The following is a 15185-nucleotide window of genomic DNA, read 5'->3' as shown; positions in this document are numbered from 1 at the left end:
AACACACTTATTTCCTTGAAATTTACTTAATGTCTACTTGATATAATAGAACAATGATAAAGAGAAAGAGAAGAAAGAGACCTCAGTCTTTGTTTCGGCGCTTCCCTCCGGGCGGCGTACGCTTCCGCGAGTAATTTTTAATTATTAATGCTAACGACTTTCATTTAACTCGCACAAGAATTAATAATTCAAGCACAAGAATTACTTTTATCATGAGCGAAAATTTGCCGAAGTCAGCCCCACCCTTGACAAGTACCTTAAAAGACGTAACGAAGCCTCTTCCGCGCGCGGAATCGATAATGGAAAAAGTTCCGCGGAAGAAATGCTGTTTCGCGCGCCCCGTAAAGTACTTTCTTACAAATTTTCAGACGAGCTACGGATCGTGAAGGACAGAAAACACGGAACGGAGAACCCGGACGTTCCGGGCGGTTGGGACGGCATGGTCGGGGAGCTTATCAGAAAGGTAAGTTCCAGTAATTTCGTTGTATCTGCTACATCCTCAACGCGCGAAGCGCTTTTTCCTCTCTCCCGAAACCGGTCTTCCTCCCCCTCCCCCCCGGAAGTTTACGCGGAAAGACGCCTCGAGTAATTGAACCCAGCTTTTCGCAAGGGGGGTGGAAGAGGGGGGACTATTGATCGTCGCGCGGTCGCATAGTCCAAGTGCTCCACGAAGGAGCTGTTTTATCTCCCGAAAGCGAGTTTGAACCTGCTCCACTAGATGCCCTGAGCTTGCAAGCTCGTTAGTCTCGCGATTCGATTTTAAGTTCCATCTGGTGGGAATTTAGGATAAGTCTAAAGCACTCGAGCTTTCAGCTATACATCTTACGTAGGTATGCACGTTTCCGCAGATACTTCAGAAGATACTGAGGAGAGAAAAAAAAAATAACAAAATTGAGAGAAATCTGTCATAAGGAGTAGAAATTTGAGAGATGCAATTCTAAAATTATTTCTTTCCGAAATCATTTTATGTAAATAAACTCAGCTGCTATAATAATATATATCTATAAGAATATAATAATAATTGAATAATAGAAATATAACTACAGAACAAGATATCAAAAGCATAAATTATGCATCATAGTATATATTCTGTAGTATTTCTTTGTCTTCATTTTGTCTTATTAGTCGTCTTTGTTCTTCAGTTACATTTATAATTACGTTCAAGAAATGTGTAAATTATAATTAATCTCTCTATTATAATTAATTGTTGACATATAAAATACTCAGCTTCCTTCGAAAATATTTAACAATCTATTTGAAATTTATTTCTATTTCCTTTCTTTTGATCAGAGGTTTTTATTACAGTCTATCAGATTTTTTTATTAGGATATTTAAAATTAATGCTTTACTTCTGCATTATTTAGTAATTTTAATGTTAATATTTTACGTCGGTTATTTTATTCGATTCGCAGGAAGCCGACATAGCGATCGCCCCTATGACCATCACCTCCGAACGGGAACGTGTAATCGATTTTAGCAAACCGTTTATGTCGCTCGGCATTAGCATTATGATAAAAAAACCCATCAAACAAAAAGCCGGGGTCTTCAGCTTCCTGAATCCGCTGAGCAAGGAGATCTGGGTGTGCGTTATTTTCTCATACATCGCAGTTTCCATCGTCCTGTTTATCGTGTCGAGGTAAGAAATTTCTCTTATTAAGAATTGTAATCTCTTCACGAGAAATGTACCTACATATGTACATACAGAAAAAGTGCATATTTTTAAACTAAATATAATAAATCAAGCCAGAAAGCGACGCGCAACGCTTATTATCTTCGCCCTTCTGCATAATGATTGACGAACGTATCTTATTAGACCTTATACATTATTAATTCGTAATTATAGTCGATCCAAGTATTAATTATGAAAAGGTAAATCGATTCATTTCTGGCTTTATTAAACGATGAATTGCTCATTCATATTAATAGCATTAATCAAAATACTCGCAAAAAGAATCTTATCATACGTTTTTAACCTCGCTGTACAGACCTTTTACTGTACCATTACAGTTACATATCAAGGCAATTACAAGTATATTTATCGCGACGTAAGCAGCAAATTACATTGCGATACATTCGCCGCGTTTTTCCATCCTGCTGCCTGCATTATACTACATAGGTATTTACGTTTCTTATCTTGTATCACTACAATCGAACGCAGCATTCCATCAATAAATTAATCAAATAAAAACTCGCGACGATATATTAATCCAACCGCGTAACGATAAAAGGTTTTGAGTCACCCGTTACTTTTGCACTGAAATACCGCAGCCAAGTAATTGACATTGCGTGCGACTATCAAGATACCTCGACGAGACATTCGTGAAAGTCTTCAGTCTTTAACGAGGGCGTAACGAGCGAAAGGAGGAAGTTTTTAGATAGTCCGCGTAATTAATGAGACCCTTTGAACGTCATTCGAACGAGACCTTCTACTTGGTACAATCGGTTGGTGCATACATCGTGCGTAATATTACTCGACATGACCGTCGGAACCGGAATATTAAATCCGATTTTCAAACCGCTAACTTTCGTAGAGTGACTTTTAGATATAGGTGATGCAACTTCGAAAAGTATTCACTACCTTCACCATCTTATGCACATAAAGCTAAAGACACAAGTTCTAATTTATTGACATGACGGGCAATCATCCATGCTATTATTAAACAACGTATTTATTCACGTAATCAGTTGAAACACGCAATCTAATTAAAATACTAACATTATGTACTAATTAATGCTCACTGTAAAAAAATTCTGTAAAATTACAACTATTATAGTGAGTAATTTTGAGACCCACTATAATAGTTGTAATTTTACAAAATTACAGTACGGAAGGAAAAAGTAATTTTGTATTACAATTACACAAATTAAAAATGTGTGGAAATTTACACCTATTATAGTGGGTCTCAAATTACCCACTATAATAGTTGTAAATTTTACAAAAATTTTTTACAGTGCTGACAGCCATTTTTCAATGGCTATATGCTTGATATAAGTATCAATAAATATATTTAACATACATACTGATGCGTACATTACGGAATATGATTACAAGATATCTGTGGGAGATACTCAAAACCTAGAAATATTCTTTTAAACTCCTTCTGAACAGCCTTTGTCAATTCATACCGTATTTGAGAAATAACAGAACGTTGAGCGAGAGAGGATTCTTTAATTTCTTTTGCTTCTCTTCAATAATACAGATTTTCACCGTATGAATGGAGAGTCCTAACCATCAGCGGTAGCACAGATTCGGCTATTAGTGGGCGAAACGACCCCGGTTTGCAGCATCCACACACGCCTCAAGGCTCACCTCACATGCCAACTTCCAGCATGGCCAACGATTTCAGCATCGTAAATAGCCTCTGGTTCGCTTTGGCGGCGTTTATGCAACAGAGCTGCGATATCTCACCCAGGTAAACAGCACAGCTCACGTTTATTAATTTCCGGCAGTAATTAATATCTGGCTGGGAGAAGAAGCTCCCGCCGTGTGAACCGTGGAGGTTGATTTTTCTTTTTTCTAATCGCCGGATTTAATGTCGGCTCGCGTACGCGCTGCAAATCTTGAATTTTAAGCGCCGTTATAAATGATGCCCCGCACATCAAAAAAGTCTTTTCCCTCTAATTATTACCTGCGCGTAAATTACGGCGGTAATTACTCCGTATTACAGGACGAAAATAAATCGGATTTAACACACCCCGTAAAGTTTTGCGTACATACATTTAGGAACAAATTCGTACTTTTCCACGATCTACTTATTCCACCGCGCTGGATCTCGCAATTAGCAACATTTTTATATAATATCGAAATCTTGTAGCTCGCCTGTCAAATATTTATTCTACGAAATCTGTTTTTTGGTCAGTCTCATTAACTCGGCAATTACAGGAATTTAATTAAATTTCGATTCCATCATAATTATTGGAAATAGATAATAGATAATATCGAAACTAGAAATAAATGAGAACTTCTCTCTTTCTCCCCCTCTTTCTCTCCTCTTTATTTGTTTTATTATTTATTAAATAGTTTATATATTATTATAATAGATACTCATTATATTTTATATATTTATATTTATAAAAGAATTTTACACTCATTAAAAAATTCGACATTCAAGAAAAAAAAGGGAACATGTATTAACGTAAGAGGACTCGTGTAAACAAAAGCATATGCGACCATGCGATTTCGCTATTAGCTAGGATTCTGGTAGGAGCAGATATTTATCTCGAAGATGACTCGTGGATGGAACTTACGAGAGAATGAAAGAGAAAAGAGAGAGAGAGTGAGAGAGAGAGAGAGAAAGAGAGAGTGAGAGAGAGAGAGAGAGAGAGAGAATAGCGCGCGCAAGTGGCTCCCACGTTCTTCTCGGCTAATTATAGCCGCCCACTCTTGCCTCCCTCCGTTTCCGTTTCCGCGGTATAAGCGCAGGTAAGTACATAAAGGCACAGGGAGAATAGCTCCCTTTACCCGGGACAGGTCGAGCGTACAGCCCGGTAATAGGATGAATCGGGTAAGATTCTAAGAGCTTCCCAGTTGACGTTTAAAATCTCTCGTGTAAATTGTTAAAGCGCCTCTCCGCGGGTGAACGTTTGACTTAAAAAGCTCTTTACAGCATTTCGGGAGGCACTTCCGCGCTAAATATGGTCAAAATAAATGATCTTGATAATTTTCCCTTTTGTAGATCAGCTATTCCGCGCGTTATATTCAGGACAAGGAGCTTATATAAAGGAACTAATTGCACATTCGTAAAAATATCCGTTGTTAAAATTAAAATCGGGTTAGGTTTCTGGGACATGTCGTATATATACGTACATATCTCGAGTTGGGAAAATCTTTCATTGCTTATATATACCTTTGTAATATACTCGCCTTTGTAACGTACTCGCACTTTCAAAAGGCGCGCACGATTATTACAAATGCATAAAACATACGTTATTTGGTTTTTCGAGTGCCTGCAAACATATACCTTGCCATTATTCTCGCGATAAACGCGCGTTATCAACATCAATGCCGTCATTATACTCTCGTTAGCAAACATTTCAATCGCTCGCTTATCTTGCGCACTGCATGCTATATAAATGCGTTCATGCTACAAATTACTCTATTCGTCAAGATTGATAATGTAGCGCAATCAAAACATGCTTGTTCTTAATGACATAAAACATTCGAGTAAGCACAGATTGATTAGATCGGCATTGCGCGGAATAATTCTAATTCGAATTATGTTAAGTAAATGCGAGTTTGCGATTTACGGGGAAAGAATCAGATCGACATTCGCAATGAAATTGGCGACCTTATTGTGCAACGCGTAATTTAGATTGGCTTTATAATCTCTCTTATAAAGACAATTATGGCCGCTCGAAGCTAGAGATTCATTTGAATAAGATATACCGCGCGTGCAAAATTTACACTATTTACAGTCGCAATGTGTGTACCGATTATATATTAATTTGGTCATCTTTCAAGGCGTTGTTTAATTTTATTTTACATTTTATTATAATTATATGATAATTTTTCTCAAATATATAGTACAAATTTGATTTTTTAAAATTACATCAACTGAGCGTTATGAGAGTTATTTGAACAATATTGTAATATGAAATAATGAACAGTTCTTAAATGGTTCTAAAAAAAAGTTTATAAAGAATCTTTTCAGACATTTAAAACGAAAGGAAATGTATAAAAGTGGACAATAAATAAATCATATCAGAAATAATAAAAGGATACCTTCCTCTTTTAATTAAAGAGTTATGAATTATGAAGAAGGTCTTTAGAAGTTGAGTATTAAAGAACTGTAGAGAAAAATTTCTCTCGACTGTCTCGGATCTCGATAAATTTCGTATTTTTGAGTTAACTATCTTTCGAAGTTGAGTATTTACACAATAAGAATTTCTGTAACTTTAATTCGCATTTACACTTAATTATGAAATATTTACATGTTCTAACACATGACAATTTCTTTGCATCACAAAGCCAATTACAGTATTCTTGATATATGAAAATTATCTCTTTTTTTTCGGAAATATTGGCGATGACGTTGCTTTGAAATGTTTCATTTTCATTATATAATACATTTCTTGAAATGTAATCACGAGTTAGGTAACGATTTTGAACAAACACACACTTCAGGCTGCAGACAAGTGCCGCATCTATAAACAAAGCATAATTTGCTCGCATATTCAAAACATTGTAGTTGGATAGGAGTCCAGCGTGAATAGAATATTCACGTGGCAATGCTATATTGTGCTTTAAAGCACGCTACGCAGTGGTATGATAGAATTCAAATCACATATCCTCTCTTGTGTCTTCAAGTATTCAATATATAGATAGAAATCACATTATGATTCTATTGTAACATAAAGATAAAAATATTGTAGAATATTTTCTTTCGCTTTGCTCGTTAAAATTTAAAAATATCTTTGTACAGCGCTTGACTATTCATTTCCTTTGCCGCGCACATTTTCAAAGCAATTTTTTTTACGATAGACGTAAAAATAATAAAACTTGATAGTTTGAGAGACCGCGTTCCATAAAAGTGCATACATTGTTAGAGAATTGCAACAAAAGTGAACGTTACGAGTACGCGCGCGCGTTTTGTCGTTTACGCGAAACAGACCGCGTGCTCACTCCGAAACTGGGTCTCAATTAATTTACATTTGGCTGTATCCAGTGCGCCACCCCATCCTAGTAGCCCTCTTGATTAATGGTTTAAATATTCGCGCGGTGGCGATATGAATTGTAAATTTCGTGGAACCCGCGCGAAACGGCCACCATCCCTCCGTCCTCCTTCTCTCTACGCTTCTCTCTTCCTCTTCTCCTTCGGCCACCCTTGCGCGCGCTCTCGATGCTCATCCTGCGCAAATCTAAGTCCGATGTGTACACACATAATTAACGATATCAGGTTTCTCGCTTGCGAGTAGTAAGACTTCAACTGTACAATTGTTACCGACTGGAGAAAGAACTGTAATATAAGCAACACACGGATAAAGCGCATACTAATTTAATTATTTTTAAATTGGCGTCACGCTTCGAAATTCACATATAATGAAAAAAAATCTTTACACCTCAATATTTAAATTTTCTGTATTTTATGCGTTATGTGTACACACATACACATTTGTTTCTATATACATTTGTTATTTATTCTAAATCTAAAATAATGATTCCCGAATAATTTGATCCATAGATCCATATCTGGACGCATAGCCAGCAGCGTCTGGTGGTTCTTCACTTTGATTTTAATATGCTCCTACACCGCGAACCTCGCCGCATTTTTAACCATCGAGAGAATGGTCACGCCAATTAACTCACCCGAGGATTTAGCGGCGCAGACGGAGGTCCAATATGGCACCCTCACTAATAGTAGCACTTTGGAGTTTTTTCAAGTAAGTATTTCAGAGAAATGTTTAACTCTTTTCGTAATTATACGTTACAAACATCATTAACACTTCCACGCGCATATGAACAGCAAACCACGTTTATTTCATTTTTCATCTCGTCTCGCAGAAATCTCAAATCGGTCTCTACAGCAAGATGTGGGAATTCATGAACTCGCGAAAAGACGTGTTTGTACAATCATACGAGGAGGGAATAGAGAAAGTGCGAACGAGCAAGGGCAAGTACGCGTTTTTGCTAGAGAGCCCGACGAATGATTACATCAACGAGAGAGAGCCCTGCGACACGATGAAGGTCGGAAGAAATCTCGATGCCAAAGGATTTGGCGTCGCGACGCCGCTAGGATCCCCGCTCAGGTGAGTACTCGTTGACGATATGAAGAAAGCCCTGCATAGTACTGTCGATGTAAAAATTATTTCACTTCTTTAAATTTTAGAATAATGTAGAGTAAAAAGAAAAGCAAAAGATAAATATCAAATATAATTTTAATTATTAGCCAATTATCTTATTCCTCTTTCTTTCTGCGCACCGTCGTTACTGTCATTCTAAAAGATAAGCTACTCACGACACGAATTAGAGAGTGAATTAGTAGTTTGATCTGTCGGAATAATTTCACACCTACGTCGGCAAATATTGTAGGTACTTTTCACACCTCGTCAGACGGCAGGGAAGATACTTGATACATTTTCGTTGAACAAACAGGAGGGCGTAGGTAATTAACGAGGTTTTGTAGTCATCAGGGTGAAACGGAGATCTCCCGGCTCTCCCTTTCTTTCTTTATCGCTCTTTCGTGCGATCGCTATATCTTTGTTTCTTCTAAATCTTTTTGCGACCTTTCGCTTCTCGTTCCGCTATGTTTGGAATGTCGTCGCACATCATTACACGCAATTAGCATTTAAAAAAACTCGTACCCTTTTTTCCATACCATTACCCATTAGAGGACGCAGTTACCATGAATCAACGCCATTTCGTATCACGTTTCGACACCGCGTTATGAATCTGGGAGAGCAGCGTGGTCTAGTGGCATAAGTGCCAGACTCGTAACCGCGAGGACTCGGGTATTATACGAATCCAGCATCAGATCAAATATTGCTGCTCGTTTTTCCATTACAAAAAAATTAATGGAACTAATTGCTTAGAAAATTTCGAATAAAAGTGTGACCAGATCTTGGTTGCGCAAACCAAAAGTTACATGTTAATGCGCAATCAGGAGCTGGTCACACTTTTATTCGAAATTTTCTGAGCAATTAGTCCCATTAATCTTTTTAGCTTTTTTAGAAAGTTAACAGTTACATATAACAGTTCTCTCCCAAATAAGTCATTCTTTTTAAATTAAATTTTTATAATTTCAACGTTTATCAGATAGTATTTCCTTTATCTTGAATCTTTAGCTGCAATAAAATTTATATCAACACATTAATCTAAAAATTCTATACAGAATATGCAGAAATGTGAAATTTATGTTATGATCCAATCTTCCATAGTGGAGGAAATTAGAAATATGAATAAGTATTTGTTAGTCCATTAATCTTCATAATGTGACTAGAGCAAGAGCGTACTGCTGCAACGGTAATACGAGCAAATTTGCATGTTATTGATTTTTTAACCGCGCGCGACCCCCTTGACGTTTCGTGCAACGCTCTGATCTCGTCCCCGCGACTCACGCGCGCTGTCTTTAAATCGTCGAAGCAAGAATGCTGCTCGCAAGGCAGGTAATTGGGGGGGCAGTATGCAAACAGCAGCTTTATTATGTCTACCTACACACCTACCGAGGAATAATGGCGCGCCGTGGCTTCCTATTAATCTTTTTTCCTCAAGTCGAGGAAACTTCTCTCTCCTCGTAGCTTGGTGCAGAAACTTCGCGGAATACCGATATTCTCCGAAGCTTAATTAAAGAAAGTTCCCCGCTAACTTTTTCTTACAAATCTGATTAGATGCAATGCTATGATATTTCCATGTTCTGACTACTTATTCGCACATAATTAGTATTTTAACACATCGTGAATCTGACAAAAAATTATTATAAAATAATACGATTATAAAAATCTTATGCAGATATTTTTTCTGTACAATATATCTCATATAATATTTATTCGACGACTCGTTTATTTTATAAGATATGTACATTGTAAATTTGGCAATGACAGGGATCCCATAAATTTGGCGGTGCTCTCTATGAAGGAGAATGGAGAGCTGGCAAAGCTATTCGAACGATGGTGGTACGAAAGAACAGAGTGCAGGCATAGTGATAAGCCAGATACCACCAAAAACGAGTTATCGCTGAGCAATGTAGCGGGAATATTTTATATCCTGATCGGTGGCCTTCTTCTGGCACTCGCCGTAGCTCTCTTGGAATTCTGCTACAAGTCGCACACAGAGGCGACAAGAGCGAAGGTAATAATAGAGAAAGATATAATGTTCATACACTCTGTTATGTGTACTTTGTCATAATTTAATTAAACTACATTATCAAATTAAAATATTTTTATACGACAACTTCATTTTACTAATTAGCTGCTCATAATTTTTTTAAAATCTGTACTGTGTCTATAACGTCCAGCTGCTAATTCAACTTTTTCAATTAATTACTTAATATTTATTAATCTCACAACACTTTTATATAAATACGAGAAAAAGATTGTATTCATAAAATTCTTCCTTAGATACCATTATCGGACGCGATGAAGGCGAAAGCACGACTTACCATCGGTGGTGGTCGCGATTTCGACAATGGACGGGTAAGTGATAGAAATCAAATCTTTTATTAATATGTTCGCATACGCATATTGGCATACGGTATCAGTAGAGATTATTTGGTAAGAGACGCTTCGATCAAACGTGCCGCCGATCTAAGGAAGGTAAAAAATGCCGTGACAAATATGATTAACGATATTGAACGATATATGTTTAATATAGTTTAAATCGTTAGTTTGCTTAATGATACATGCGGATATCGAACTATTAAATTCAATATACGAGAAACATGTTTGTTGCAATTTTGTACCTAATAATATCAAAAGTTATATACACGCTCTATGAAATACAATATTATATGCGCGGTCGTTCATTTAACATACGTCGTAATATTGTATTATTAACTAACTGGTCGTTGTGATAACACGCACCTGCGAATGTTCTCTGAATATTAATTATCAAATTCTCCATTGAATTACGCATTAATCTCGCAAAAGAGGAAGATACGCGGGATACATAATCGCTCTCGATCGGCGGTGCGTCTCGTCGTGCAATTACTTCGGTCTCGAACCAAAGGTATCGATGTATCATAAAAACATATATACATTCGCAACAAGAGCATCGTACATTATACATACGCATATATACATGAAACCTATACATTATATATCCATACATATAGAGGAACGATATATAGAAGTACGCTTGGCATGCCAGTTAGCAGCGTAAACGTTTGACACACTCTCGTTAGTTACGTGGCCGGACTCAACTCGGCTGCTATTTAATGTCCCAGAGTTTCAGCCTCAGTCTCGAAGAGACCGATCGACCGGAGGACTAAGACCGTTCGATATATTGACATACATATATTCTCCATATATGTATATACCTACATATGTATGCGTACGTGCGTGCGATGTGCGGCTGGCTGGATGTATTGCGCTCTCTTTTCTGTTTTTCTCGTCTCTCTCTTTTTTTTTTAATTATTCGGAGAATACGTACAAAGGGGGGACGTACAAATTTTGCTCGTTCGCGTTTGCGTTTCGTTCTACTTTGGGTTTTTGTCTCTCTAGTGGTACGGACTGCAGAGTTAGACGGAGGATGCATGCGCCTTTCCCGGGACCATATGTGAGTACTCTCGCCCTTAATTTTAATCCCATTTCGCATTTATCTTGCTTTCTCCTAACTCTATCGCAGTTTTCCTTCATTTACTCTTTCTCTTTCGCTTTCCGTGTGAAATGCTTCTGCATGTTATGTAGCTGCGGTTTGGGTCACAGTGTCACACTGCCATCACAGTTCCCGGAATGTTACCTGTCCTTTAATGAAGGATAAGCCGATGTCTGTCACACGCACACACAAATATCTCTTTGTATGTATTTCCAAACATATAATTACTTCTGAAAAATTATAAGCAACTTGTATGTCGACACATGTTAATCCCACAGAAACATATATCGTTCGATAAGAATGTTCCATTAACATTATTAGCTTCCACATAAAAGTTTGCACATAAATATGCGCATAAAGGAAAAGAAACAAAGACACACGTAGGGACTTAAGAAAAATTTGAGATCTTCGCCAAAGTTCCTGTTTTTTATAATGCTGATTCCTTTCACAGCGCGGGAAGAAACGAGTACTGGCTGCGGAGGTGCCAACATTGACTACGTTCGCGCCGAAGGTATGATTCTGAAGAGAGACCATGGTGCATCAAGAGCTGCACAGGAAATTTTTTGAAGATCTCTAATTTTCTTACGTTCCTACGTGCATTGCTACGTCGGTGTATGGATATATCTGCACGGTGTATCCTTTGCGCTCCTCTCAGAGTTGGATAGTATATCTATCTATATACATATGTAAAAAGCTGCTTTCCTTACGTTCTCACTTTGCAGCTGATTGATAACGAAGTTCGATTTGGTTTACGATTTTAGCAATCTTCCGTAAATACTCGTTCACATTCGCTGAATTAAATCGGTATTTCTAAGCTCTTTAAAAATAAATCTTTGGATTTAAGCAGAATAAATATCTTGAGGAAGGTTGATAAAATCGACCAGAAATTTTAATATTTTAATATGCGTTTAATATTTTAATATGAAATAAATATTATAGTATTATTTTAGATATAACACTGCAAAATCTCCGTTCTCACGTGTCGTTCGACTGACTTGTCTTTGTGTGTACTGTCAAACTCACGTTCTCTATATCCTATACTTTCCTCCACATTTATTCATTCGGTGCTTCCTTCATCGAATACGCCGATTTTTGCTTAGTAACTCACATGCGCTTATTTGGCATGGCTTAAGCAAGAATGCACACGCGACATAATGCGGCATATTGCGTGACACTTTTCAAGTTCATTATGCAAAACTTATAAAGAAGCGACGGACACAATGACAAGTGTGAATTCAGGGTCGCTTTTGTTGACTCGTTTACTTTGTGTCAGTATATGCACATGTGTCCGATCGATCGTCCGTCCGCGAAGCTCAAGGCAAACAAAAATCTTCTTTATTTGTGGATACTATTATTGTTACAAACTATGACGTCAATATTATTACAAATTGTAATATATTTTCGATCTTCGCGCTCGGATGAATCTGGAAGAATATATTTTAAAACAAAGGATTTGGATATAAATCCCAAGTTTGCATTAGCAATGATTGCTAATGCAAATTAGAATAAATCGTCTGAATATTCGTATTTTTATTTATTATAAGTTAAAGATTTATCTAAATGGCATTAAACCATACGTTGCAAAATGTAGAGAAGAAGTGATACAATAGCTTTATTCACGTTAGAAAATCACACACCTATAGTTTTGCAATCTTTCACGTATAATTATGTCATAAATCACTACACCCAAAATTTCGTCACATAAGATTCTTACCACCTTTTATCAATGTGCATGAGCTAGTATACCGTCGTATACTGTTCAGTTTCAGATTATCTGTGTGTGACCAATCTTCAAAAATGTTACTACTTGCATCAATTAAGGTTTATTAATTTATGATAACACCATTAATTGCTGTCGGAAAGAAATTTAACGTTGAAAAAGTTAATTCAACACTTATTTATTCCAAATAAGAATTTATCTACAATTTAAATAACTAACGATAAAAGATTGAGATGGTGTTTCAGAAAATTGAAAGAAAAATCATATTATTCTTTCGTTTTTGTTTTCTTCTTCAAAGAACTTAATCCTTTTCTTAATCCTGTGATTGAGAAACTGCGATAGTTATGGAAGGTTATTAGCTCAAGCGGGCCTAACGCTGTCTAATCGTCGACGTTGAAAATTTCCAGTATTACGCACCAGCAAACGCGATTGGGAATACCGAGGGCGATCAGGTACACAGCAACACACATACCCAGGTGTAAACTGCTACCAGGAAAGTCCGAGCGACAACTCGCCCGCCAATTCGCTGCCCACGCCCCCGCCGCCACCGTTGGTGGCACCCCCGCCGCCACCCCCGCCACCCAGGAGACCACGGAGGAGCGTGACCTTCGCAGAATCGCCGCCGAAGAGCCCGAAGAACAAGAAGAGCCCGAAGTTCATCTTCCAGCGGAAGCTCGGCATCGCGGCTCTCGACGTAGCGGTGCCGTGGACACCGGCGTCCCCGCGACACTGGTCCGGCCTCAATGATGACAAGCCGGAATACATCACCTAGACGCCGAACCAAACGAAGAAACAATCGGCGTCTTTCCGTGTCGTGGCGGAGTACTTTAACTGTTGGGGGAATATCGCTACGACGTTTGAATACTGTCGAGGCAATCTTCCTTTTTACGATTTTGCCCCAGAAGTCGAATAATCCGAGCTCGAGTAACGAAGCAATTGAAGACATGGAAGCACTGATATTTTTATAGAGCAATAATTATAAGATTCTAAGAAATTAAAGGAAGAAAAGTTGTTTCTTCGCTGTAACACTTCTAACGCAGCACCGGACGATTTTTGTATCGATTTTCAATAAACGATGCGTTGTATTTATAAGATTTAGGAAAAGTTAAGAGACTAGTTCCTCTAATAAATATTGGAGAAATATACGATTATCTCAATACAGAGTTACGTAAAGGGCAATTGGATTATCGGCATGTTCAAATCGCGAGGAGTCGCGTTACTCGAGTACTTGGAATTATTCGACGACTGATCGAGTATGTGAAGTAAACCGCATTTGAAAATCTTTTTAATACCATCTATTCTCCTCTCCGCGGCTACTATCTTCTCCACTGAGGTCACGTGCTTTATGAGGAAAATATGCATCTAAATTCGAAAAAATCATCCACCTGCGGAAAGTAACATTGATACTGCCATTTTTTAAAAACCGACAGCATTCCGAGATTAATATATTGGAATCTAAAAGTATTTTATTACATTTTATTATTATTCTCATCTTATTAAAAATATATCTACATCCTCCAGACTCTTCAATTATCAAGAGTAAAGTAAAACGTAAAAAAATCAATAAGTGGAGCAATATAGAACATATATATTGGACCGTGGGCTTCAGGTTTGAAGAAGGAGCAGCCACATTCTCCGTAAATCGGCGGAATTCTTTCGCCGCGAAGTCGTCGCCCGAAAATATCGAGATATATCTCCCAAGCTCCGAAGCTAATCTTACGAGGCGGCGACCAGAACGGGGGCGAAAGTTCCTTTCGATCGAATCCTTTGTACATTGTAAATAACCGCGTGAAAATCAAATAAAAATCAAAAGTAAACGAATTCACTATCGGCGACGCAAATAGCTTGTCGCGATTGCGATAGTATGATTATGGTCCTGGGATGGGTGCATGTGCAACCAGCAACTCGAACAACACACTTACTGCCATAATGCGCGAAGAGGAACGCACTATTAATATGAAGGACGGCGTTCGCGGGTGGAAGTATAGAGGAAGATTCGCGGTGGCCGAGAGTCCGCCGTCGCGAGTCAGTTAAAAACGTCACGTGCCAAAAGAGACTTGTCGATCGTGACGACGACGCTACTATTATTCTTATTATTATTACTAGTTATATTATGATTATTATTATGAATTACAATGACCGATTACCGTGTATAAGGGGGTAACTATTTTGTGCAATGCGAGAGTGGAGTCTGGCGCCGCAAACGGCGGAGTCACA

General features: G+C 37.8%; 1 protein-coding gene across 4 annotated transcripts in view; it reads left to right on the top strand.

Moving 5' to 3' along the window:
• The window catches only part of LOC112467320 (glutamate receptor 1-like), a 218591-nt gene extending 205049 nt beyond the window's left edge, over window positions 1-13542 (top strand). The window contains exons 12-20 of one of the 4 annotated variants that reach the window (XM_025035900.1): window positions 369-463; window positions 1413-1636; window positions 3201-3413; window positions 7182-7380; window positions 7502-7746; window positions 9538-9784; window positions 10054-10128; window positions 11700-11759; window positions 13376-13542. In XM_025035900.1, coding sequence (XP_024891668.1) covers window positions 369-463; window positions 1413-1636; window positions 3201-3413; window positions 7182-7380; window positions 7502-7746; window positions 9538-9784; window positions 10054-10128; window positions 11700-11759; window positions 13376-13450 — 1433 coding nt within the window. In that variant the 3' untranslated portion in view covers window positions 13451-13542. Of the gene's footprint in view, window positions 1-368; window positions 464-1412; window positions 1637-3200; window positions 3414-7181; window positions 7381-7501; window positions 7747-9537; window positions 9785-10053; window positions 10129-11154; window positions 11210-11699; window positions 11760-13375 lie in introns of those variants that run through there. The other 3 variants (XM_025035902.1, XM_025035903.1, XM_025035901.1) reach the window with 3 other exon arrangements.
• Window positions 13543-15185: the final 1643 nt, after the last annotated feature.

Source organism: Temnothorax curvispinosus, unplaced genomic scaffold (genome assembly GCF_003070985.1).
Source record: "Temnothorax curvispinosus isolate PA1 unplaced genomic scaffold, ASM307098v1 QBEX01017148.1, whole genome shotgun sequence".
In the NCBI taxonomy this organism is placed as follows: Eukaryota; Metazoa; Arthropoda; class Insecta; order Hymenoptera; family Formicidae; genus Temnothorax; species Temnothorax curvispinosus.
Note: the sequence above shows the minus strand (reverse complement) of the source record. Positions and strands in the feature narration are given on the sequence as shown.